A 24,152-nucleotide genomic window follows, 5' to 3' on the forward strand; every position below is an offset into this window, starting at 1 on the left:
ATGACCTCCAACACAGGGAGACGTCACATCCAACAGTCTTGTGGGATGTTCAGGGAGGAAGAGGGGAGGGCAGATGGACACAGGCACCTGCTCCGGGAAGAAGTCTTCACATCTCCAAATTCCCCATCTCCCTTTCCTCTGCCTCACTAAACCCACTGCTGGGCAGTCAGGGATCCTCCGATCCACCTGTTCGGGTCCTATCCCAGAGGGCCCAGCTCTTGAGCAGATCCTGAATTTCTAGATCCCTACAGTTGTGACAGCCGCGTGGACAGTAAGCAGGGGGCAGATCAGGAAGAACAGCCCGCCGTGGCTGCAGCCCTGGCCAGTCACCTTCTCTGTGGACACCCAGGCGCCCATGGTGGAGCCTGAGCTGACTGAGGTGGGGGAGCTGCACTCGCTCACTGACTGGCAGGTTTCCGATGCTTCCGAGGAGGCCGAGCTGGATGAGTTCTGCAGCAGGGGGGGAGCCACACGAGGGGACCAACAAATCAAACCACGAGCCACCAGAAATCATAATTAAAATAAAGGAAGGACAGGGTGGGAAGGGCACGTACAGAGAGGAGACAGACAGACAGACAGACGTACAGAAGAGGGAGGGACAAGAGAAGCAGAGGGTAAGTTAAGGCTTATTTTTCACCCACACAGGTTTTTAAGAAAGCCCCTGGAAAGCAATGTGAGATCCAGTCAAGCTCTGGCCTGCTGACTATGGGGCCTGCAGGCATCAACTGGTACCTGTGCCTGGTAGAGGGACATTGGCTCAGCACATTGGACCTCCTGAGGCTGTGCTCTCGGGCATATGGTAATATACCACAAGCCTGGGTCTCCAGGGAGGACCTTGAAGGTGCACGAGTATCGTACCCTACACAAAACTGTCCCTAGGGAGTCGTGGCTGAATGATGACACAAACGGATCCAATTCCGACAACACAGCGTCTACTCCATGAGGTGGGACACACTGGAGGTGCCCTGACTGGGGAGCAATTTGCGTAGGGAAGTCCTGTGATTGGTGTATATTTCCAGTGGCCAGCACACTGCAGGCTGAAGCCTCTGGACAGGACCAGAGGGCCAGGTGGGGGAAACATCCCAGTGCTGAGGGTGCTAAGTCCACACGCCTGCTGGTCTCCTGTCCCTCGCCTGGCTATCTGACGCTCTGAAGCAATAGAGATTCTACCTTTGTGGTCAGTGATATGCCTCATCTTTGTAGCCTGGGGTGGAGGTTTGAGTGAGAATGGGTCCCATGGGTTCACATGTTTGAATAGTTGATCAGCAGTGGGTGAAACTGTTTGGGAGGGATTAGGAGGTGTGGCCTTGCTAGAGGAAGTGTGTCACTGGGGACAGGCTTTGAAATTTCAAAAGCAAGGTCAAAGGACCAAATACAAACTCAGCAATTCGGTGTCTGGTTTGCAACCCATGATCAGAAATATAAAGGTTTGCATTAACGCTTCCTCTCTATCATTCCCCAGCTGTGGAACTGTAGGCTTCAAGCTCTGAGTCCCAATGGTTTTCACCTAGAGAAGGGGATCAACAGTACCTAACTATACCACAGGGAAGGTGGAACCCCCTGACTGGTGTGATTCAGTGGAGGCCTTATTAGTTCCTCTTTACTGTAGACTGCAAGAAGCTGTGTTGTTGAAAAAGAACAATTCTCCTTTGAGTTCTGCAAGACCTACCCTGTGGCTTAGTATGAGCTTCCGAAGGCTGGGGGTGTAAGACAATGGTCAATCATTTGCCTGGCATCTGAGAAAGCCTGGGTTCCACACCCAATATACAGAAAGCCTACAGTGTGTGTCCATCCGCCTGTCCATGTTCCACATCTAGCACCAACAAAAGATAGAGAAACCCTACCGATGTGTGAGGCCAGGCAGAGGTTGGTGATGGACGCCCTCTACTGCTGTCTACCCTACTTTTTGAGACAAAGTCTCTCACCAAACCAAGAAACTGATTGGCTACGTTAACTGGCCAGTAAACATCCAGGATCCACCTGTCTCCATCCTCCCAACGTTAACTAGCGACAGACACGTGCCACTTCACCTGACTTAAATGGGTGTCGAAGATCCAAATCTGAGACTTTGTGCTTGAGTGGCAGGTTCTCTCTGCTGACTGGGCCAGCTCCCTAGCTCTAGATCCTCTATTCTTGGGTATGAGCCAGGCAGGTACAGACTTTCAGAGATCAGAAACCCCCAATTTAATACCTTTTGCCTTCCCCAATGTTACTGGGGCAGAAACCATGCTTGGGCCACTAACAGAAGTATGAAAAGGATGGAAGGCTTGGCTTTCTCAGGAAGGGTTATGGGGGTACAACAGGATGTTAATTTCCAATCCGTTAGCCACAGACATAGCTCTACTGCACACTGAATGGCCTTTCAGGAGGCAAAGGTTCTGCTCTCCTCTGACCTCATGCACTCGTGGGAGCACGGCAGGAACAGTTTAGTGAAGCACAGAGGAGGAACGGAAGACCAGGGGGTCAAGCCAAAGCACCCCGGCTAAGACACACACACTGAAAGTAAATGCAGCATTCGGCCCTGAACCTTGCTGTGGGAAGCTGAGTCTAAAGGGGAAGGAGAAGGGAGGACACCACTATACCTCAGCTGGCTAAGAAATGCTGCAGAGCTTCGAAGCACAAGGCTCTGCACTTGCTAGCTCTGGCTAAGCAACAAGGTTCTCTGGTCCAGCTCCTACCCCCCACCAGCAGGTGGCGCTATGGGATCCAATAGGTGGTGGCACCAATGAAGTCCTAGCATTGTGTACACTGTGCTTATTAGTGAGTGTTGAGCCAGAGGTGACAAACCGGTCCTAAGAAACAGGCACCCTGAAGGACATATGCACAAACAACACACATGCGGGGCATCCAATGCCTGGTCCAGTTCCTGCATGCTGCGGCAGCAGGAACATTGGACTGGGCGGGTGCCATCCAAACTAAAATAGAGGTAGATCACATATCCTTCTTTCTCCCTGGATCAAAGTGCCAAAAGAATTGTCCACGGGTGCTTGGACCACCTTCTCAGCAGCAACACAACTGACGGTGGGGCACTTAAGAGTGTGGGGAATAACTATTCAATGATAGGGTCTCTGCCATTGGGGAGGTGATGTGAAGAGGGTGTCCCCATTGTGGGTCATGACATACCAGACTGGGCACTTACAGGGATGTAGGAGGGAGCCCAGCTCTTTGCGGCTTATCTACTTACATGTGATAGCCTGCCAAACCAACAAGGCATTTTAACTATTACTAGATGTAGAGATAGGCTTCCAGCCCAACTTAGAGCGCCTCTCCCTTTGGGACATTATCTTAAAAGACAAGGATTTGGCTCCACCCCTCAACAGTGGCCAGGGTACCCTGTGTGCCTGTTGCTCATTGGGTCAAGGACATCCTTACCTGGTTGGCAGCTTCAGGTGGCATGGGGGACGGCGACTTGGACTGGAAGGCGTCCTGGGATATGAATCCTGAGTCATGGGAGGACACGCTGGACAGCCTCACGGGTGCCTGCTGGGCCAGGTGGGAGCTGCGGTAGCGGTAATGTGAGCTGGGGGAATGGGAATGGGAGCCGCTGGACCGGGAGTCACTGCTGTTGACACTGTTCAGACTGCTGTAAGGGACAAGCAGAGGGGCAGGCATGGAGGAGAGGAGGCAGTGGTGAGGAGGGAAATGCAGAGCAAGGGTCAGGGTGAGGAAAAAGCACACACACACACACACAACAAAACAGTATTAGCCCCCTGCCCTGGAGAAGTAGTGTAAACCCCAGAACATGTTGCCAAAGACCACATCAAGCTGGTAAATGAAAGAGTTTGTTAGGTGGACAATAAGAGAGCTGGGTCTCTGGTTTCCGAGGGTACAATGTGACAGGCTTAGAATACAAGCCTCTAAACTTTTCATTTAAAAAGCCAACAAGGCCCAACTCTATTATACCACTTACCAACAAAACTGCAGGGCTAACACTTGTGATATAAAGAAAAAATGGGGAAGATCTCATCTGCCTGTGGTGACCACGACCCTGGAGCAGAACCGACTAAAAAATCCACAGCGTGTGACATGGTCTCACATCCTGGGACGTGACTATCTGGCTCCAGAGGACCAGAGGCCACACGGCTAAACAGCACTGGCTGACTGAGTGCAAGCATTTTACTTCATTACCAGAGCTGGTGAGCTGACCACTGCCTGGACTCTTCTGTGGGAGTCTCTCTGTCAACTATCTGCCGAACAGCATAGGCGGCTTTCAATGAGGAGAGCCCATCAATGCGAAGCTGCTCATGCTTAAGGTGAACCAATAAATAGGAAGTAGAACAATGGCTCCCGCCCTTGAGGAGCTCCGCCAGGATTTCGTTCCCTAGTAAGAGCATATATGCTCCTGTGGAAACCAGAAAGAAGAGTAGAGTCCCTGTTGCCGGCAGGCAGAGCAAAAATGTCAAGGGTAATTACAGAAGCACCTGGGGTAAGAAGCAAGCCTCGAGGTTTGCAAACAGGGGTTTGTGGGTATCCTACGCTAGGATGACTTTCAGTGACCTGTCAGACACAGGGGAGCATGCCTGACTCCGGACAGCTCTTGTCAGTGCAACCGAGTAAGGATACAAGGAGGAGAAGGCAGGGTGCGGCTTGTTCTACCCTGTGAGACGAGCCTTACTGAGCTACTGAAATCAAAAACAATTTTCCTGTCTCAGAGAAATACAGAGCCCGTGAAAGGTAACAAGAAACCAGGCAACATCTTTAGGGAAGATGGCAGGACAAAGCCTCTTGGCCAGACCTGCCTACCCCTGCCCCACTCTCTCCAGGAAGGAAAAAAAAAAAAAACACAGCAGCAGGGTGCTTCGTGACATCTTCCACAGACTTGGGCAGATCCCCGCCGCCCCCACCCCCACCCTCTTCGGGCTACCTCACATCTATTTGGTTTTGCAAAGTCAAGTCAAATGACTGACAGGAAGTGCTCTACTGCACCAGGACAGGAAGTGATGTCTGAAGACGCTCCCACCGTTCAAGAACAAAACAGACTTTGCCCCTCAGCAGGCCAAGAGCAGCTGCCTCCTGGAACTAGGCAATGGTCCTAGAGACCCCAGGTCTACTTCAAATGATTCTGTTTCCACGAGTAACATTGTGACTTAGCATGATGGGGAAGAGGGGAGGACACAAAAACTGGATGGACTTTAAAACTACAGAAATGTGGGTGAGACATGGCCAGCTTCTGTTTGTGGCTTCTGTTCCAGCTACCGTTGGACTGACTTCTTCAAAACAGAAAGAAAAAGTCAGCCCTGGGCTTGCTGTTAGAATACTTGGGGGAGGTGAAGCAGACTAAAACCTGAGAACATTCTTCACTTGACGACATCCTGTTTCAAACAGACGCCTCCTGGAGGAAAGGCCAGGCTCTTGGTCATATTGAAAGCACAAGGTGACCCGGGGTTTCACCCACCTGCAGACACTTGATTTTCTGGACATGGTAGTGCTGGGCGAAGAGGGTGGCGTCTGATAGGACCAGCTGTAATCAGAACCTTTCAAGTCCAAAATCACCTGAAGGAGCAGAGGAGAGGGGCTTCATGCACACATCTCCACACACAGGATGAAAATGCGACCCTCACAGGGGTCATGCTTTAACCCAAGAGCCACACTAACTATCCTTTGAGGCCACAGTCCTTCTGAGACAAGCAAAAAACTAGAGTTAACAAAGGAGTTAGAAGGGGAAAATTCTGAAATATCAAGAGAAAAAGGTAATCGCAGCAATGGACTAACAACTCCTAAAAGCTATTTTTACCGTAGGCTAAAATCAGCAGCATCTCCATCCTGCAGCTCCCTTGAGACAACAGTGGTTTAGGGGCTTGTGGACAGCACTTCAACCTCTAGATGCTCAGTCGTCACTTGCGCCCTATTTGGCTAGGGCTAGAAACATGGAACCCTCACAAAATCAAGAGGCAGCCAATCCTATCACAGTGACAAAGAGCCATGGAGTGTCCTGCTCACTTAAGAGGTATTCTGCTAATGTCTACTCACCGAGCCAATGCATGCTCTAGTTTAATAGAAAAATTTCATAGATAGAAAATCAAAAAGCTTCCAAATTTGTCTGAGCTGACTGCCCAAGCAGACAGCTGCACGCAGAGGGCTCAAACCAGCCTATGATTCATCCTCTGTCCCCCTGGACATCTCTTCTGGCTTGATAGCGTGCTAACGTCACACACATCAAAGTAATAAAGCATTTAAAACGTGCTATCTTTTCCCCGTCAGAGGGTCTCATGGCGGACTCGACTAGCCCCAGAGAGGATCGCAACGATACAGAATCACATGAGGTCAGGTTCCTAGGGCAGCTCATGCCTGCAGGGTGGCTGAGCACAGGATCTGGTCATCACTTAGTAGAGTGGAGGCCTCGGGTAAGTGCCTTTGTCTCTCAGAATCTCAGCACCTTTCCCTACAAAATGGGTGTCAGAGTGAAGGTGAGCTAAGGCGGCTCACACAAAGGGTGTAAACATAACATACAGAACCCGGACCAGAGCCCTGGATTCCATCGCTTTGACTCGTCCCAAGCGCTTGATTCACAGTCCCTACCTGTTCGCTTGAGGAGGGCAGTTTGTGGGGGTCCATGGTCAGGCTCTTCAGGTCTTCCGATATGGTCTGAAGGTGGGTAATCTCTCCTAACATGGAGATCTCTTCCTCCTACAGGGAAGCAAATTTGTGCACATCACCGTGTGGTTTTCCCTCATCGTCTTATTCCAACCACTTCTGCCTGGGCCACGGCATGACCTTGTCAACCTTACAGGAGAGGCATCTGAGATAGGAATCTAAGCTGAAGGGGACGCGTATATCTTCTTTTTGGAAAGAGAAAAGGAAAAGGCAGTGAGAGTGACCTGTGTGGGGACAATGGAGGGACAGGGAACATCCTCACAGTGCCTCAGATGGCCTACCCACGTGTTTCCGGGGGATCCTTCCACGAGCATAGGGAGCCCTCAATGGCTAACATGTCTTAGGGATATTTAGGTCCAGATCTTTATGACAAGTGCTTGATAGCATTAACTGCCTGTTTCTTGTCCCCTGCCCCATCTTAACAACCAGCAAGTGGAAATGAAGCAAGGACCGCAAACATTTTGGTCACCTTCCCAAGTGCCAGCATGAACTGTGGACCCAGGTACATTTCAAATCGGAGCAAAGAGGTGCACGAGAGCCTTGGGCAGCCTCCGAGAATGACTGCTGCAAACTCAGCTGTAGCATGCACGTGATTTGCATGATTTAAAGTGGGACGTCACCGGCGGTGGAGGTGCACACCTTTAAGCCCAGCACTCGGGAGGCAGAGCAGGTGGATCTCTGTGAGTTTGAGGCCAGTCTAGTCTACACAGCCAAGACTACACAGAGAAACCCTCTCTCAGAAATCCAGAAAGAAAAGCAAAGAGGGAGGGAGTGTAGGTTGATCCACTGAGGTGCTTCCTGGCACTTAAGACAGATGCATGGGCCCCAGAATTTTCCTATCTAGTTGGCAGGTGCTGCTGCTGGCCTGGAACTCCACTTTAAGACTCTTTAAACAGGCTTTCTATTTTGTTAGTTTTGTTTTGAGATAGGGGAGGGGTGGGAAGGAGTGTTAAGACCAAGTCTCACTCCAGCCCTAGGTAGCCTAGAACTTACTATATAGCCCAGGCTTGTCTAAAAGTTACAGCAATCCTCTTGTATCTGCCTCCAAAGTGCTGGGATTACAGCTTTGGGCCACCATGAACAGAAATGTGAGATCTCCACTCAATTAAAAAACAAAAACAAGTAGGATATGGTGTGGGAGGGAGGTCCTTCTGCCTATGTGTTGTTTTTATTGGTTAATGAATAAAGAAACTGCTTTGGGCTTATAGCAGAGCTGTAGGGGAACAGAGCTGGAGGAGAGATGACACACAACACATACCACTAAACAGAATGCTGGGAGAAAGGAGGCGGAGTCAGGAGAAGCCATGGAGAAGCCATGGATCCGCCATCTGAGACAGACGCTGAGAACTTTAGCTGGTAAGCCACAGCCATGTGGTGATATACAGAATAATAGAGATGGGTTAGTTTAGGATATGAGTTTAGCCAGAAATACGCTTAAGCTATTGGCCAAACAGTATTGCAAATAATAATGGTTTTCTGAGTGGTTATTTCATGGCTGGACAGTTGGGACGAACAAGTGACCCTTCCCCCAACAAGGATATGTGTTGCTAAGAACTGTGATTGAGGAGGCCACATGAACATCAGCATCTTTTTTTTTTTTTTTGGTTTTTTTTTTTTTTTTTTCGAGACAGGGTTTCTCTGTAGCTTTGGTGCCTGTCCTGGAACTAGCTCTTGTAGACCAGGCTGGCCTCGAACTCACAAAGATCCGCCCGCCTCTGCCTCCCGAGTGCTGGGATTAAAGGTGTGCGCCACCACCGCCCGGCTGAACATCAGCATCTTGATGAGAATCTCTGCTGAGGGGACATGATTCCTCCACTGTGATTCCTGACAGCGGTGGGTGGTCACTAACAGGCTGGTCGATACACAAACCAAGAAAGAAAGCCCCTCCGCAGTGCACAGTTCAAGCCTTCGAGAGCTTCCGTCAACTTACAATCACGGGCCGCAGCATAGAGATGAAAGTGCAGAATCGGCCGCGTTCTTCGATCAGCGCTTTGCGCACAGCCTGCTTTTCCGTTTCTTCCAACAGCAGATACTTATCGTTGACATCCTGGAGGGCGCTGTCCAACTGAGGCTGGATGTCACCTCTCCCTGGGAACAAAACAAAGCCACAAGGTCAGCCTGCCAAATGCCAGCGTCTAGAAAAACATTCCCTTTTCTGATGTCCTTACTGAGGAGAAGGCAATCCTTTTCCAGAACTTAAAAACATGACTTATTTGTGGTTCCCATAAGACTGAAAATGTTGCTTTTTTAGGAGTATCTATTTCCAATTTCTAATGTCTGTAGGGTTATTTATCTGGTTTATCTGTGATGAGGGGCATCTCCTGGGATGACCTCCTGGCTTGCCTCCCTGCCTTGTGCAACCCTGCAGAGGCCTGTGCCAGGCAGCACACCCTCGGGAAACACAGCAAGGGCATTTTTTCTTCAGAACCTCTGGTAGGGATATGAGCTAGGTGAGCGGCTAGGGATATTTCCAAAAATGGACACAAGCTGGCTTTGTCAGGCCCGACCCAGTCAGAAAGCCTCTGTTTGGGCAGAAGTTTCAGTCCCTGAAGACAATAGTGAATTCTTCAGCTCTTGGCCCTGAGGTCTAGGAATCCTTGGCTGTTCATCTAACGTCCTGGTATAGAGCTCCAATGGCTTTTCAGTGGAAGGAGCCTGGTAGCCAGACTTCAATAGTTAGGTCTTTGCTGGTGACAAAACGAAGCACAAAGCTATAGAGAAAAACCTGTATAATTGACCTATCTGGCCACAGCTCCAGACCCTAGTCATCCAGAGAACATCTTACAGTTTCAGACAGAGTATTAAGCAATTAAACAACTCTGGAACAGAAATAGCTGTCTGTGTAAATAAAGTTTTATTAGGACACAGCCATATCCACTCATTACGTGCTGTCTGCAACCTCTCTAGCTGCCTGTGTGGCCCAGAGACCAAAAATAGCCGGCCTTTTACAGAAGCCGTCTGCTGCACGAGAAGGTGAATCTGGGCAGACAGTACTAAGTCCAGAGGAATGACCAGCGTCGACGTGACCTGCTGATAGGGGACACACCGGGGTCACGCGCGAGAAACCAGTTCTTAAGCTTCCATGCTGGACTTCTTTCGGCAAACGGACTTTACCCACACCCGAGTCAGAGGAAGAATTTCTAAACTCCTTCAGGGCAAGGTTTTGGCCTTCTGCTATCCCTCAGGATATCTACTTGAGTATACAGCAAGCACTCCATAAGTGCTTCTTTCTTTTCGGGGTTATCCTAGCTGCTCATGTTGAAGAGGAAGTCAAAGCTCAGAGGTCAAAGGATTCTCCAAGGCAGAGGTCAGAGACAGAGCCTACCCAGCCTGGACACTCAAGCTAGCCTCTCTGTCCACTGTCTTGGCTTGAACGGCGAATTCAACTGCCGCGGAGGAAACTGCTGGACCAGTTAACGTACCCGGCCCCTGACAAACAGCACACAGAACGCATCATCTGATGTAAAGACAGACGTGGTCAGGGAAGAATGCCTCGGCTGTAGGGATAGATTCTGTATTTTCTCCCACAAGCAGATGAGAATGCCTAATTTGGACCAACAAGCTCAATAAAACTTAATAAAACTCGAGATGTAATAAGAAGTTCCAGAGAAGTTCTAAATTAGTGCATAACGGGAAAACCATACGCAATCAAAACCCATCCCCCTTAAAAATGCTTTGGATGGGTTTAGTAAGCTCAGAATACACAATTTTGTACATAAACAACCCTCGCTAGTTTAAGAAAGTACGTAACATAACGTGTATGTAATACACAGTATCTAAAAACATCCAAGGCTATTATCCAGTGGTTACCGTATGTATGACAACTGCTTTGTGGGAAATTTCCAACACGCTTGGGTGACCCACTCTCCAAGTCTTCCACTTAGTCACTACCTAGCCCTCCAGACAATCCTCTGCCGTGTCTTTAATTTCTTCACCCAGCACAGAAGGGCACCAGCCATACGTACGACCTGGCCACTGTATTTAACTGGTTTCGACTGCACTTAGCAGACAGAAAACAAGGAAGCCATGCTCCCATTCTGGGACGCTCCAGCTACAATCAACTCCGTCTCATAGACGTCTTCCTGTCATGGCCTGCCTCAAGGAGAAGAGCTAACTCGTGCAGACAAATCCATGCATGCTGAGTATGTCCATCACACAAGTGACTGACAGCAAAGCCCTGGAGTGTGTGAACACCTGCTCTTTCTCGCTAGGCTGTAGGGCAATACGGCCCAGCACAGGGCAGGTGGGGTCCTTTCTTAGTTGCGCAGTCTCTTCTTTTTTTTAAAAAAAAAAAATTTATTTATTTATTTATTATGTATACAATATTCTATCTGTGTGTATGCCTGAATGCCAGAAGAGGGCACCAGACGTCATTACAGATGGTTGTGAGCCACCATGTGGTTGCTGGGAATTGAACTCAGGACCTTTGGAAGAGCAGGCAGTGCTCTTAACCGCTGAGCCATCTCTCCAGCCCCTGCGCAGTCTCTTCTATGCTGTCTGAATAGCAAAACATCAGACCAGAATGTTCTTAACTTGGTAGGCAAGTGGGGGTGGGGATGTTCCAGCTGAGCATGCTGGGAGAACAGGCAGATCTCTGTGTGATGATTTGATTTTGTTGTTTTGAGACAGAGTTTTCCTGTGTAGTCTTGACTGTCCTGGAACTCACTCTGTAGACCAGGCTGGTCAAACTCACCAAGATGCACCTGCCCCTGCCTCTGCCTCCTGAGGGCTGGAATAATTTAATTGTACGTGTATGAGGATTTTGCCTGCTTGTATATATGTGCACCATATACATGCAGTACCCATTTTGGCCAGAAGATGGCTTCAGAATCCCTGGAACAGGAGGTACTGTTGGCGGGAGCTGCCTTGTGGGTACTGAGAACCAAAGCCAGGCCCTCTGCTGATTTATCTCTCCAGCTTCTGAAGAAGAAAAACTTTAAAATGACAGACCAGGGCTGGGGAGATGGCTCAGTAGTTAAAGTGCTTGTCACACAGCAAGAAGATCAGCGTTCAAATCCCCAATAAGCTACTTCAGTGCTGGGTGGGCACAGCAGCCCACCTATAGTTCCAGTCTCAGAAGGCAGAGACATGTCCTGAGCTAACTGTCTAGAGAAACGATTTAGACTACCTCTAGGACTGACTGAAGGGCCCTACTTCAAACACAGTGGAAGAGCAATCAGACTCCTCAGGTCAACCTTTAACCTCTACACACATGCACACATATATGCACACACATACACATATATCTACATATGCACGTGAAAAGTATTCTATAATTCTAAAATAAGACTGCATGTTTACTTCCTGTCACAGTTGTAATGCATGTATCTAGCTGTCGTTAGTAATAGCTCCAGGTGTGAAGGTGAGGGCCTGCAATCCTAGCACTCAGGCGGCTAAAGTGGGAGGATCTTGAGTTTAGGGTCAGCCTGGGCTATATACTGAGACCTTGTCTCAGAAGAAAATAATGAAAATAAAAAAATAGGCCTTACCTAGGAAAGCAAAATGAGTGTATGACTGAATGTGGTAAATACATATCTAAATTACTCTACAATTACAGCAAAGTTATTTTAAATATGTATTATGTTATAATTAAAGGATTTTAAATTATAGCATTCTAAAATAAGTATAAGCTGTAAAGATTGCTCTAATTATGGTTATAGTGGGAACATTTCTATTTAGGATATATCAGACCAAAACACAATGATTATTTTTTAAAATTCTCTAACATACCATATTATTATATTTATTTTACATACACACAGTATATTAAACATTATTATATTATATTATATTATATTATATTATATTATATTATATTGTAAGCACACACATGTAATTGCTTAAAAATTTTTGTTGGATTTTAAGTTGTCTGATTTTAGTTGTGCTGATTTTAGTACACCTGCCTCTTGGTCTCCCCAGGGTTGTAGCATCTCCCCTTACATGCCTAAGTCCCCAAAGTCTATAATTTAAATGAGCCTCCCATACACTTTAAACCATCTCTAGAGTGCATATCATACCTGATACAAAGTACATGTTGTATCAATCGTTACAATATTAGGAAACAGGGGTATGAAAAACGCCTGCAGGTGCTCGGCAGAGATGCGGATCTTAAGAGCATTCACTGCGTGCTGGCCTGGACTCTGCGAGCCCAGGGCCGGTCTGCAAAAGCCCATTGTTGCCCTCCAGGTGGCACGGTAAGAGTCCGCACTGCCACCTCAAGCACAGGTACTGAGGCTCGGTTTCTCTTTTTAAGATTTATTTACTTTTATATGTATGAGTGTTCGGTCCACATGCAATGCTTTGCCTGCAGAGGCCAGAGAGGATGTCGGAACTCCTGACACTGGAGTCAGCGAAGGCTGTGAGCTGCCATGTGGCTTGAGTCTGAGTCCTCGGGAAGAGCTGCCCAGTCATGTCTCCAGTCCTAAGGTTCTGACCATGCTTGCTCCCACACAAATTCCATCCCCCTGTCTCACCTCTGCTCCCTCCACCCTGGCTTCTGAACTGTCTCTTCAGCCTGCCCAGAAAAGCCTGAGTTGCTTCCCATGGGCAAACACGCTCTTCCTCAGCAGCTTCCACTGCTCTCAAGAAGAGTCCAACATCACAAATCCAAGATCCTCGACAAAGCCTGCCCCCTGGAGGACTTGCGAGCATCGGTCCCCGTCCATTCACAAGCTAGGCCTTCTTTCGCTACTCTATCCTTTCCCCGGGGCTGGGCACTGTTCATCTTCATGTGTGCATTTCCTCTTCCCCGCCTGCTTGACAGCTCTTCATCCTGTGCCCCTAGTTAATTCTTCAGACTTTGGGGAGCTCAGTCCCCGACCAGGATTCTCCTCCTTGACCCTCGGAAATTCTTTATTCTGGTTCTCTACCATGGGGCTCTCCTTCTGATTTCCTGTGTTACTTCCCCTACTTATTAACTTAAGATCAGTCTATGCTGCCAGTGGGAGGGCCACACCGGGGTAAAACCCGTATCTTTTTTTGTTATCACTGTAGCTTCTCATACACTGAGAACATGCTCATTGGGCATACTTGTCTGAAGTCAGCAGGTGCTCAGATCTCTCCAAAGGAACGAGACACCAACAGAAAGACACTGAGTGTGTATTCAAGGAGCTCAACAATCATCTCCTAAATGACCTAAGATTCAAAAAATTCTAGGACCAAGAAGTAGCCAACATGGAGATGCCTTGGATGGCTTTCCAGACAAAATTCCTGAGCAAAGAACTGTCATCTGGCCTTTTCTGTAAACAAGTCATCTGTAGCCTCCAGACAACCCCCGCCCCCAGCCACCAACTCCTCTAGTGCCCAGGTCTTGATTCTACTCACGCTGGGGAATCCTGACACCAGTCAGGAGGCCCTTAGGAGTCCCCGTGAGAGAGGAGTCATGATTACTTTCTGCAGAAAATTCTCCCGGGCCACCACCTTACAATAATGGGTGGCATGCTGTGGGCCAAGGAAGGAAGGAAGGAGCTAGGCATTGGGAGTGGGATTTCCAGGAGAGTTTACAAGCTTTCTGAAATGGGATTCCAGCAGCATTGCCAATTTACTCCCCTTCTTTACATAAACATTCAAGGCGGGAGTCAGTAGCTTTTCCATGGGGAAGTTGGAAACAAAGAGGCTTGCACGGGACCACAATTCCCAGTGCTGAGTTACTAATGGGCACAGCTGGACTCTCACCTGGGGCCTTCTCGGTCAGGACCCACACCCCCTATGCCTCCTGATCATAGCCCCTGGTGATGTCCAAAGCTCCACACCCTTCACCTAAGCAGCTGGACCAGAGCGCCAGGTGGTTTACCTGGGACTGCCCATCCCCCACGCTGCAGCGCACAAAATAAGGAGTTGCAAGGGGCCTTGAATAACAACCCTGGGCCATATCAGCTGCTGGATGTTAGCAAAAATGGCCCAAGGCCTTTCTTCTTCCTGAGACAGACACTGAAGGAGCCTCCAGAACTCCACAAAATACCTTCCCCATCTGCCTGACACGTAATCGCTTAACTCCAGCCTAATGCCTACTCCCACATTGCTACCCCTCGCACAGAATGCAGTTCACAACCAATGATGGCTAACGACACTCCTTCTTCTTCTCTCTTTTTCAGTGGTCCAGGAAGTCTGGTACCTCTGAAGTCTGGTACCTCTAACAACTGGCAGCATCTTACAGCCCATAAAATGTAAACACCGGCACATACGAGACACATAGGATAGAATGGAGGACATAAAGATTGAAGCCGACATTCAAGCTGACACTGGGATTTACACTTCAAGAGAGAACTCTCCTTTTCTGGAGAGACCTGCCCTTGCCGTCCCACACAAACCACCGTCTGCTCATAACAGGTTTGACGATCCCCCAAAGAAAACATGCCTAAAAATAAAAAGGAACGCTACCTAGAGAGCCCACAGAGAACCCGAACAGACTCTAGTGGGGCCCCTGCCAATCCACAGCCTTCTATGTAATAAAACATCAACAACACAGTCAATCTCTCCCGTGTCCTCGTGTTTTTCACTCTAGAGGTTTCTGGGTCATCTAAGACTAATAGTTGCTTTTAGCTTCTCTTTTTTTTTTAATGATTTATTTATCTTTATTTTATGTTCATTGATGTGAAGGTGTCAGATCCCCTGGAACTGGATTTTCAGACGGTTGTGAACTGCCATGTGGGTGCTGGGAATTGAACCCGGGTCCTCTGGAAGAGCAGTCAGTGCTCTTAACCGCTGAGCCATTTCTCCAGGCCCCTGCTTTTAGCTTCTTAATCTGTATTTATGTCATAGGACACCAACTGGCCAGCTACCTTAGTTCCTGATCCACCCACACCATCTCCCAAGTAATGGAAATGCAAGTGTATACCACCATGCCGCCTTTCAGGACATGGCTAGGCATCAGCCATGGCGGCTGACACCTACGGGCCACCCGTCAGGTATAAATGAATGCCAACTTCCAGCCACAGATTCCCCCGTGCCCTCTCCACTACCTCGTCCTTCTGGAATGACTGCCTACCTTACTGCCCACCCACCCACTCACCCTTCCTCTTCACAGTTCCACCTTCCAGTGTTTTTTACGCACTGCCTCCTCCTGGAAACCCAGACAATTCTTTCTCTGCACACACACAGAACGCTTCCTCCACAGAAGCTGGACCACAGATATCACAGCTCATAAGACATTACAATACTGTGACTTCTTAGAAAATGACACACACTCAACTTAGTATTCAGCTTCAAAAACCCTTGGAGTTTCCTGACGCAACGGAGTGGTGGGAGACAGGGCCCGCACAGCTCAGAGTGAGGGGCTGATTGCCAGAAAAAAAAAAAAAAACAGCCACTTCATCAGAAGGTCGGAACGCTCAGTTCAACCCGACCTCAGGAAAGGAGGGGCTAGAGAAAGACTTCAGCCAACAATGCTCAAAGCTTCTCCCCAAACCTCCACAAAACCCTTGGGGGTCCTCTTAACATGTGACTGTATTAATAAGCTGGGAGAAGACACCAAAGCTTTGAGCCCATGGTGTCCCATCTACCCTGTCCCAGTGTTAACCACATGACCAAGGCTGTCCGTTTGTCTCTCCGTAGTAAACTGCCTAACATGTGTTTCTCTGTGGGTAAAGAGCTTGCTCTGCTAGTATGAGGACGTGCGTCGGTCGCAGAGGCACACATCTGAAATCTCAGTGCTGGGGAAAGGAGGGGCAGAGACGATGGATCCCCCAGACTGGACAATCAATCCGGCTGAAACTAGTTCAGTGAGAGACTATTTCCAAAAATAAGGTGGAGCACAATAGAAAAAAAAAAACCTGGCATTGACCTGTGACAGGCGCACACATGGGCACCACCACCACCCTCCCCTTAAAAGAAAATCCACATCATGCATTCTCATTAATTAATTTTTAGAAAATAAAAACTAGGGCTGCAGATGACTCAGCGGTTTCTTAACTCTTGCACTGGCTGGTCTTCCAGAGGCCCTGAGTTCAATTCCCAGCAACCACATGGTGGCTCACAACCATCTGTAATGAGATCTGGTGCCCTCTTCTAGTCTGCAGGCATACATGTAGACAAAACACTATATATATATAATAAATAAATCTTTAAAAAAAACCTATTCTTGAGGTCCCCCAACCTAGGACACCCCTGTGTGATAAATCTTTAAAAAAAAAAAAAAAAACTATTCTTGAGGTCCCCCAACCCAGGACACCCCTGTGTGACATGTCTACCCTGCACCTCTGTCTCCCAAGCCCCTGACTACAAAGTCACAAAGTCACAGCCTTGTCTCCATCTATTTGGTCCCCTATGCCTAAAAATGCCTCTCTTGCTCCCTTCCGCTTTGGTCCATTGTATCTCTTGCTGACATTCATCACAGCACTGAGCATATCGCTCCAAAGGGCTGGCTTGAGGGAGAGCTTAATTCCTTAAAGAAATAGTGTTCCTCCTCCCAGGACAAACTCATCTGTGATGAGTTATGAATCCCTTCCAATGTGGAGGTTCCTAGAGCTGTCATTATGTAGGGACCTGAGGTTCAATACACACACACACACACACACACACACACACACACACACACACACACACACACCAACTCAAGTCAACCCTCCTCTGAACTCCATATATGCATATAGAACATATGTATAGAAAATGTATGTCCCTCTGTTGTGGTTTCTAGCCGTGTGTTTCTAAGTATTTTTACATGTGTGTGAATGCGTGTTTCTACATCTATGTGTGTCCTGTGCTTCTTCAGCTATTGTGTGTGTTTGTCCTAAAGTTTGTCTGCTTTTATTTTATTTTATTTTTAGGTGCCTGGTTGTTTTTTAATGATAGAGAAAGAAAGAGATGCAGCCAGGCAGTGGTGGCACAAGCTCTTAATTCCAGGACTCGAGAGGCAGAGGCAGGTGGATCGCTGCAAGTTCGAGGTCAGCCTGGTCTACAGAGTGAGTTCCAGGACAGCCAAAGCTGTTACTTGAGGGAAGTAGCAATTTTCAATTAAAAAGATTTTTCCTCTTTTTTCCTTTGTTATGGAGTGTTGCAAAGAGGTTAAGGGAACACACGTAGGGCCTAGTGTACGCTAAACAAATGCTCTACACTGAACAACACTGACAAACCCCAAGAATTATCACAAAACTGATAAAAAGAAGATCCATACCTTCCAGCATGCCTTAAAACTCATTTGGTCTTTCCTTGTCTCTATGCCCACAGACACTGTGACTGATCCACAGAGCTCCCTTTGCCCTAGAGACCTGTGTGCATAACACAGGGAACCAGAAGGGCTGCGGAGACATCCTGGAAGTGAGCAGAATCTTGTGTGTGGTTTCTTCACTCCAAACTTACATCATTCAAACAAACACAATGTTGTTTACCCCACGGGCTGATTACACCTGGCTGTAAAGGGTCTTAGAAAACTTGATAATCCAGTCGAGCGCTGGTGGCACACACCTTTAATCCCAGCACTCCAGAGGCAGAGGTAGGCAGATCTCTGTGAGTTCGAGGCCAGCCTGATCCACAGAGAGTTTCAGGACAGCCAGGGCTACAAAGAGAAACCCTGTCTCAAAACAAAAACAAAACCTGATAGTCACTCGAGGTGCATGTGTTATGATTCAGCTTATCTGAAATACCCAGAAGAGGTGAACACAGACTGAAAGCTGGGGAGAGGGTGGCAGGAGCGACAATGGAAAGGCATGAGGTGTCTGTGGGGCAATAAGACTGTCCTGAAACTAGATAGTGGGGTTGGCTACATAACACTGTAAATATATACACGCCACTGAGAGATCTGTTTCTCATGTGGTTTCATAGTCCCAATACTGAGACCGAGGAGGGATTACCTTTTCTAAACTGGGAATGCCCAGTTGCATCACAAAACAACAGAGAGGCAAGACTCTGTCCCCACCAAGAGCAGCCATCCAAGCCCTGTCAAAGGAGACCCATGTAAACGGAGTTTGTAGGTGACAGGACCCAATGCAAACACTTCTTGCATTGAGAACAATGGGCCACTCAGGCACGAGAGCCACACGGACACCTCATGGACACCTTCCCAAGATGGGGTGTGAGCAGTGAGACTCCAGAGCATCGTGATCACCAGAGTGAGGTTCATATCTGACCAAAAAAATCACTTAGAGAGTTGAATCAAAAGATATGAAGTCTTAGAAATGAAGCATTTCACAAACTGCCAAAGCAAGAACTATTTCTGCTCTTGTTGGAAGACCATTAGTTCTGGGTAGACAAGGGTAGACACTCTGCAGGCTTAAAAATATCACATCTGACTCGAAAACTCTTTGGAGGTGGTATTTAGGGTCGTATTTGTTTACATGTGGATATCTCCTTAGGTATGTATGCATGGATGTAGAAATATATTGACTTCCTATGCAAGGGTGCATTTAAAGGACTTAGATTCTTTCTTCCAAGAATCTAATACTGACTTATGAAGACACAATTCCTCATATGGCGCTGACAGCGTCAACAGGCAAATGCCTAAGCACGTAAATGATTAAAACACACACACGCATGATTTCCTTAAAGTTGTAAGAAATTAAATAAGCACAAGTGATTATTCTGAGCCAGCAGGAAAATGTGGAGAGCTAGCATAGGTCTGAACAACGCACAGCAAGGACCACACCGGAACCAGCCACCAGAGATTTGGAGTGTAGACTTACCCTGAGTATCCACTGGCAGGGGCGCACGGTGAGGAAGTGCAGGATACACATTTGACACAGAAAGGAAAACAATAACGTCAAACTGGTATCCGGGCAGCACCTGCCTAACCTTCCCTTCGCGTCCGACAGCGGCCGGCTGGCGCACTCACACTTCAGGGATCAGACCCACAGCCTCCAGAAACTACAAAGTCCAAGCTCCCCTCTCCTGACTGGCCAATATCCTTCCTTCTCAGCCATTCCTACCCAAGTCCTCCTCACCTTGCTACTTGGTCATTTCCACAAGAGGTTAAGGGTTTGCTAAAGAGAGAGACAAAGAATACATGCCCAGGAGAGGCCGGTTAGATGCCTAGTATAGGAAAACCTTTCAAGTGTGATTTATCAAAACTTGGGAAGGAAAAAGAAAACTATAGTTCTAACATTACAGTGGGATAAAAATGAAAAATATTACGGAATCTAAACTTTTAACACAGTACTAAACATTCTATTGGTGCAGAACTCTGTGGGCACCCCCCATCCCCAGTATTCCCAGTATTTATAACCTTAGATTTCCAGATACTGGGGTGGGGGGAGGGGGAGGATCTGCCTACTTAAAGGACAGTGGTAGTAAACACCTTCAAGGCCAGCACTTGGGAGGCAGAGGCAGGCACATCTCCGTGAGTTCGAGGCCAGCCTGGTCTACAGAGTGAGTCGCAGGACAGCCACGGATATCCAGAGAGACCCTGACTCAAAAAACAAATGGGGGGGCATCTAATACCAACATTCCAGCTTTCTTTCTCAAATCAAGACCCCAACAAATCAAACCATTAGTGGTTACAGGCGGGAACAGAAGACTCATCATTAACTCAGTCTTTACTTTTACTCAGCTTTTCAGTGCTGAGGGCTGGAAGACAGGGCCTTGTATGTACTAGCCAACAACTCTCCTAACTGAGCTACATTCTCAAACCAATTTTTAAATTTAAATCAATAAACCATATGCTGTGGCTGGAGCTCAGCTGCAGAAAATCTGCCTGAGGGTGGGTTTGACTCAGAAACGCCCCCCAACTCGTGCGCACGCGCGCACACACATACAAACAATGACAATAACATGAACGTTAGATCCTGAGAAGTAAGGACGCTGGTTTTGCATAGTAACGTGTCAATCAGAAGTAGTTAGGCAGCTTAAAGCACCCTGTTTTAAATCCTGCTACTTCACTGTTAAGATCCCAAAGACTTGAGCAAGAAGTACATCCAAGTTACCCTACTCAGAGGTCAAGACCCCAGGGCCGACTCCACATCACTTCTTCAGCTTCCTGTGGCCCCGTCTCCTTCACGTTCTACTAATGCTGGCTCTGCCCTTGACCCAGTGCCTCAGACCAGAACTTCTCTGAGGGTCAAGTCACCTCTCTCTGGTCCCTTGCTCTTGGCTTTGTGAGCACCTGACAAGCCTGCCTTTGAGAATGAGGAAGCCTTGTACACTCATCCCTAGATGGAGCAGATTCCAAACCCCCCTAAAATGTCACCTAACAGAAGACATACCACTTAGGAGAGTTTGTGATAGAAATATTGAAACCCTGTTAGATTACTAATCACCAAGCTCTACAGTTAAAAGAGAGATGAATAAAAAATGTCAACAATTACATTTACGGAGTAAGAAGTAGGGGATACAAGTTGTTTACGAGCCACATCCTGTCTTAAGTGTCTTAAGTGTCAAAGACAAGGCTAACGCCAGGCTGAGCTGCACGGATGGATTTGAAATCTCCGAATGGAACGTGAGAAGAATTACCATTTCACAGATCAGACTCAGAAAAACACTCACTGGAAGGCTGCCTCATGGCATCTGAGAGCAAAGACACCCTGGCTGCAGGAGTCAGGCTCAGCTCCATCAGGACACGGAGAACCACGGAGCCGTGGCTTTCGTCTAGCCACATTACTTAGTTAGCCACTAACTAACATTTCATGAGTGGAGTCCAGGCACCGGGCATTTGAAGGTTGTGGTATCTATCACCTGAAGGATGTAAGCAATCTCAACTCAACGGGTTTTCCATCAGAATGGGAAACTCCAGCTAACCAGAACCCCACACTAGCCTCAGAACTCCTCCTACCCTTAAACAATGGCTTTTCCAGCCTACGCTCCACTCAGACACCTGCTGGGAGAGCACCCCCTCAAGATCCTGACAGAATCATGACCCTTCCGGAAGATTACCCACAATCATACAACTGTAAGTCTAAAAATAGACTTAGATATTTGGGCGGGGCAGGGATGATAAAGAAATCAAACCTGAAGTAACTAGGAAATCACCCATAATGCTGCAAGCGGCTGGGCCACTGATCCAGCACAGGATCTGGGGAGGAGACCTTGTTAGGACTTTAAAGGCAGTACTTCAGAACCACCTGATCACAGCCTCCACTCTCCCAGCCTCAGGCCCAAATGCCTCAAGGAACTTCACAACTCAACGCCAATTATTCCCGAGTTCCAAGGCCAGGCGCATTTCTGTTTGGCACAGCCCAGCGCCCTGGGTCTTGAATCATCCTCTCTAGCCTGGATGTACAGCTCATTAGTGCCCAGGCAGCCTGCACCAACACTGGGCAGGTATATTTGGCACAACTTCCTCTAATAGTCCACTGTGACCAAGCCATCGGGCTGCACCCAGAGGTCCGAATTCTGCTAACTGGACAAGACCAGTGACTTTGAGTGGCAGTCGAAAACCCCCTCAGCTCTAGGTAGGGCTTAGATAAAACGGGTTACCTCTGCATCCGGGAGCTTGAGGCCTCTGACAAGAGAACCCTGAGAAGGCTGAGGGAACAGCTACTTCTCCATTATCCTTCCCAACAGGCTCCCGAACCTTCTCTAAGTGTAAGCATCACACCTGGACCACCTCGTCAGGATCACTTTCACTCCTATTTCAGGGGTGCCAGCTGCGAACCAGGCGGACAGTCTGCTCTTCCAGGGCCTCAGACTGATGGACTACAGTAGCATCTTCCTGCCCCCCACTGCCCTGGAGACTCGCCAAAACAACACAGGCTGTGAGTCCTCTGACTTGTCAAACGCCAGCTGCCGGGTGCCCTCATGAGAGAGAGTAAGATACACAAACCCCGTAACTCACATCCCAGAGAAACTACAGCAGCCAAGAAGGACAGAAAATGTGAGTGTCTCTGAAAACGCCACTGCAAGCATCCTGAAACAGGCATGGGGTGTTTGTCAGAACTGAAGGGACGGGCCCTGTGAAAAATGTCAGTTTTATGGAGCCACCCCTTCCTCCCAAGCTGCCCCCCAACGCCTCACCCCTTGAAATGTGTTTTCTTTCTGAACAATCACTGTTGAGGAACAAGAAAATGGAGGGGTTGGGGTCTCTCCCTAAAAAGGTTGCTTTGAACAGCCTTTAGCACTATCTCCCATAAGGCAGCCTGCAGGAAGATTCCATCCTATCAGTGGAGATTTAACAAATTTAAAAAAAAAAAAAGTAATAAGAATTGCTGCTTTCTCCTACTTAAGAGCAATTTTGGGCTCCAGGAAATGTTACAAATGTTTGCAAAGCAGACACCGCCAGACCTTTTCTCTTCAAACCCCATCCGATCTGGAGAGGCGAGGACGGCTCCGGGGTGTGACAGTTCATTGGTTTGTCACGAGGAACAGGGAACAGGGTGGAAAGAGACAACTTACATCTGCCTGGCTTCCCTTGGTGGTGAATCCTAGGTCTCTGCCCTCAGAAACATATTTTAAAAATCCCCTTGACAGTGAAGACTAAGTCTCTAGGCTCCCAGTGCAGCCACTGCGCATAAATTTGAAAGACTCAAAAGAGGATTCCAGAGAATATGGGTTGTGAAAGATGGAGGAGGACATCGTTGCTGTGATAACTACTATAGAACATTTGCATAAGGGCTCCTCTGCATTATCCTAGGGCTTCTAAGAACTTTACTACAGAGCACAGCAGGCAAAGAGCTGCCCCATTTGAAGACAGAGACAGGGGAATGATAAAGACTACCGGGCAAGGGCTTTTCACTCATCCATGCCCTGCACTTTAAGAACCTTTAAGTGTGGACTGAAGAGTTGGCTCAGTGGTTAAAAGCACCGGCTGCTCTTCCAGAGGACCTGGGTTCAGTTCCCGGCACCCACAGGGCAGCTCACAACTGTCTGTAAGTCCAGTTCCAGGGGATCTGATGCCCTTCTGGTCTGCACGGGTGCTAACTCTCGCATGTAGTGCACAGATGTGCATGAGGGGAAAAACAGCAGTACTCATAAAATAATAGTAAAAAAAAAAAACTTGAAGCCAGGTGGGTGGGGCCGGCTCCTACCCCTTCTCCAGCCCACCCCACCTAAGGAGGCCTATGAACCGCACAGCTTCTGGCTCACGCACGAGCACACTTTCAGTTCCTCCCAGAGTCCTAGGACCGCTGCAGACTTTTCGGTTACCTTTCTTCGCCTTCTTCTGCAGTTTCAGTGTGTCAGAGGACTTCTTTTTTATCTCCTGGCGAGCTTTCTTATATTCTAAGAGAAAGCAGAACATTGAACAGTGTTACGGCTCTGCTCAACCTCCATCCCAGAAAGCATAATCTCAACACACGGCCAACAGCTATCTCCAAATACAAATACAACGATAAAAATCACGGTGGCATTTCACCACAAAGGAGCTGTTTACATGAAAAACAGAGAGACACGCTCCAGTCTTTCCTTGTCCTGCCCACACCAAGGAAAGATGTCACTGGGGACTGTTTAATTAAAAAAAAAAAAGTCACAATATGTCTGTTAGAATTCAGGAAAGATCGACAATATTACCTACTTTCCCAAGGCCCTTTTGCATTTGCTGAAGGCATAAGCAAGCTAAGGTAGAAAACAGTTTTCCTACCGCCCAGTTTCACATTCAAGCACACAGACGTGGGCTGGGGAGACGGCTCTGGGTAAACTGCTTGCCGTGGAAGCATAAGGACCTGAGTTTGGATCCTCAGCCCCTACACAGAGTAAAAAGC

The 24,152-nt window shown here is 48.0% G+C and overlaps 1 protein-coding gene across 24 annotated transcripts in view; it reads right to left on the minus strand.

Annotated features, from left to right (window-relative positions):
- Mtss1 (MTSS I-BAR domain containing 1) overlaps nucleotides 1–24,152 on the minus strand; it is a 140,692-nt gene that overhangs the window by 6,615 nt on the left and 109,925 nt on the right. For 10 of the 24 annotated variants that reach the window (XM_087898805.1, XM_087898793.1, XM_087898806.1 and 7 more), the window contains 5 exons: nucleotides 23,599–23,673; nucleotides 8,525–8,682; nucleotides 6,520–6,627; nucleotides 5,396–5,493; nucleotides 3,373–3,583 (listed from right to left, as the gene is read on the minus strand). In XM_087898805.1, coding sequence (XP_087754931.1) covers nucleotides 3,373–3,583; nucleotides 5,396–5,493; nucleotides 6,520–6,627; nucleotides 8,525–8,682; nucleotides 23,599–23,673 — 650 coding nt within the window. Of the gene's footprint in view, nucleotides 1–330; nucleotides 451–3,372; nucleotides 3,584–5,395; nucleotides 5,494–6,519; nucleotides 6,628–8,524; nucleotides 8,683–19,208; nucleotides 19,328–23,598; nucleotides 23,674–24,152 lie in introns of those variants that run through there. The other 14 variants (XM_087898800.1, XM_087898810.1, XM_087898802.1 and 11 more) reach the window with 4 other exon arrangements.

The sequence above is a fragment of the Myodes glareolus genome, chromosome 19 (assembly GCF_982192425.1).
Source record: "Myodes glareolus chromosome 19, mMyoGla1.1, whole genome shotgun sequence".
Taxonomy (NCBI): Eukaryota; Metazoa; Chordata; class Mammalia; order Rodentia; family Cricetidae; genus Myodes; species Myodes glareolus.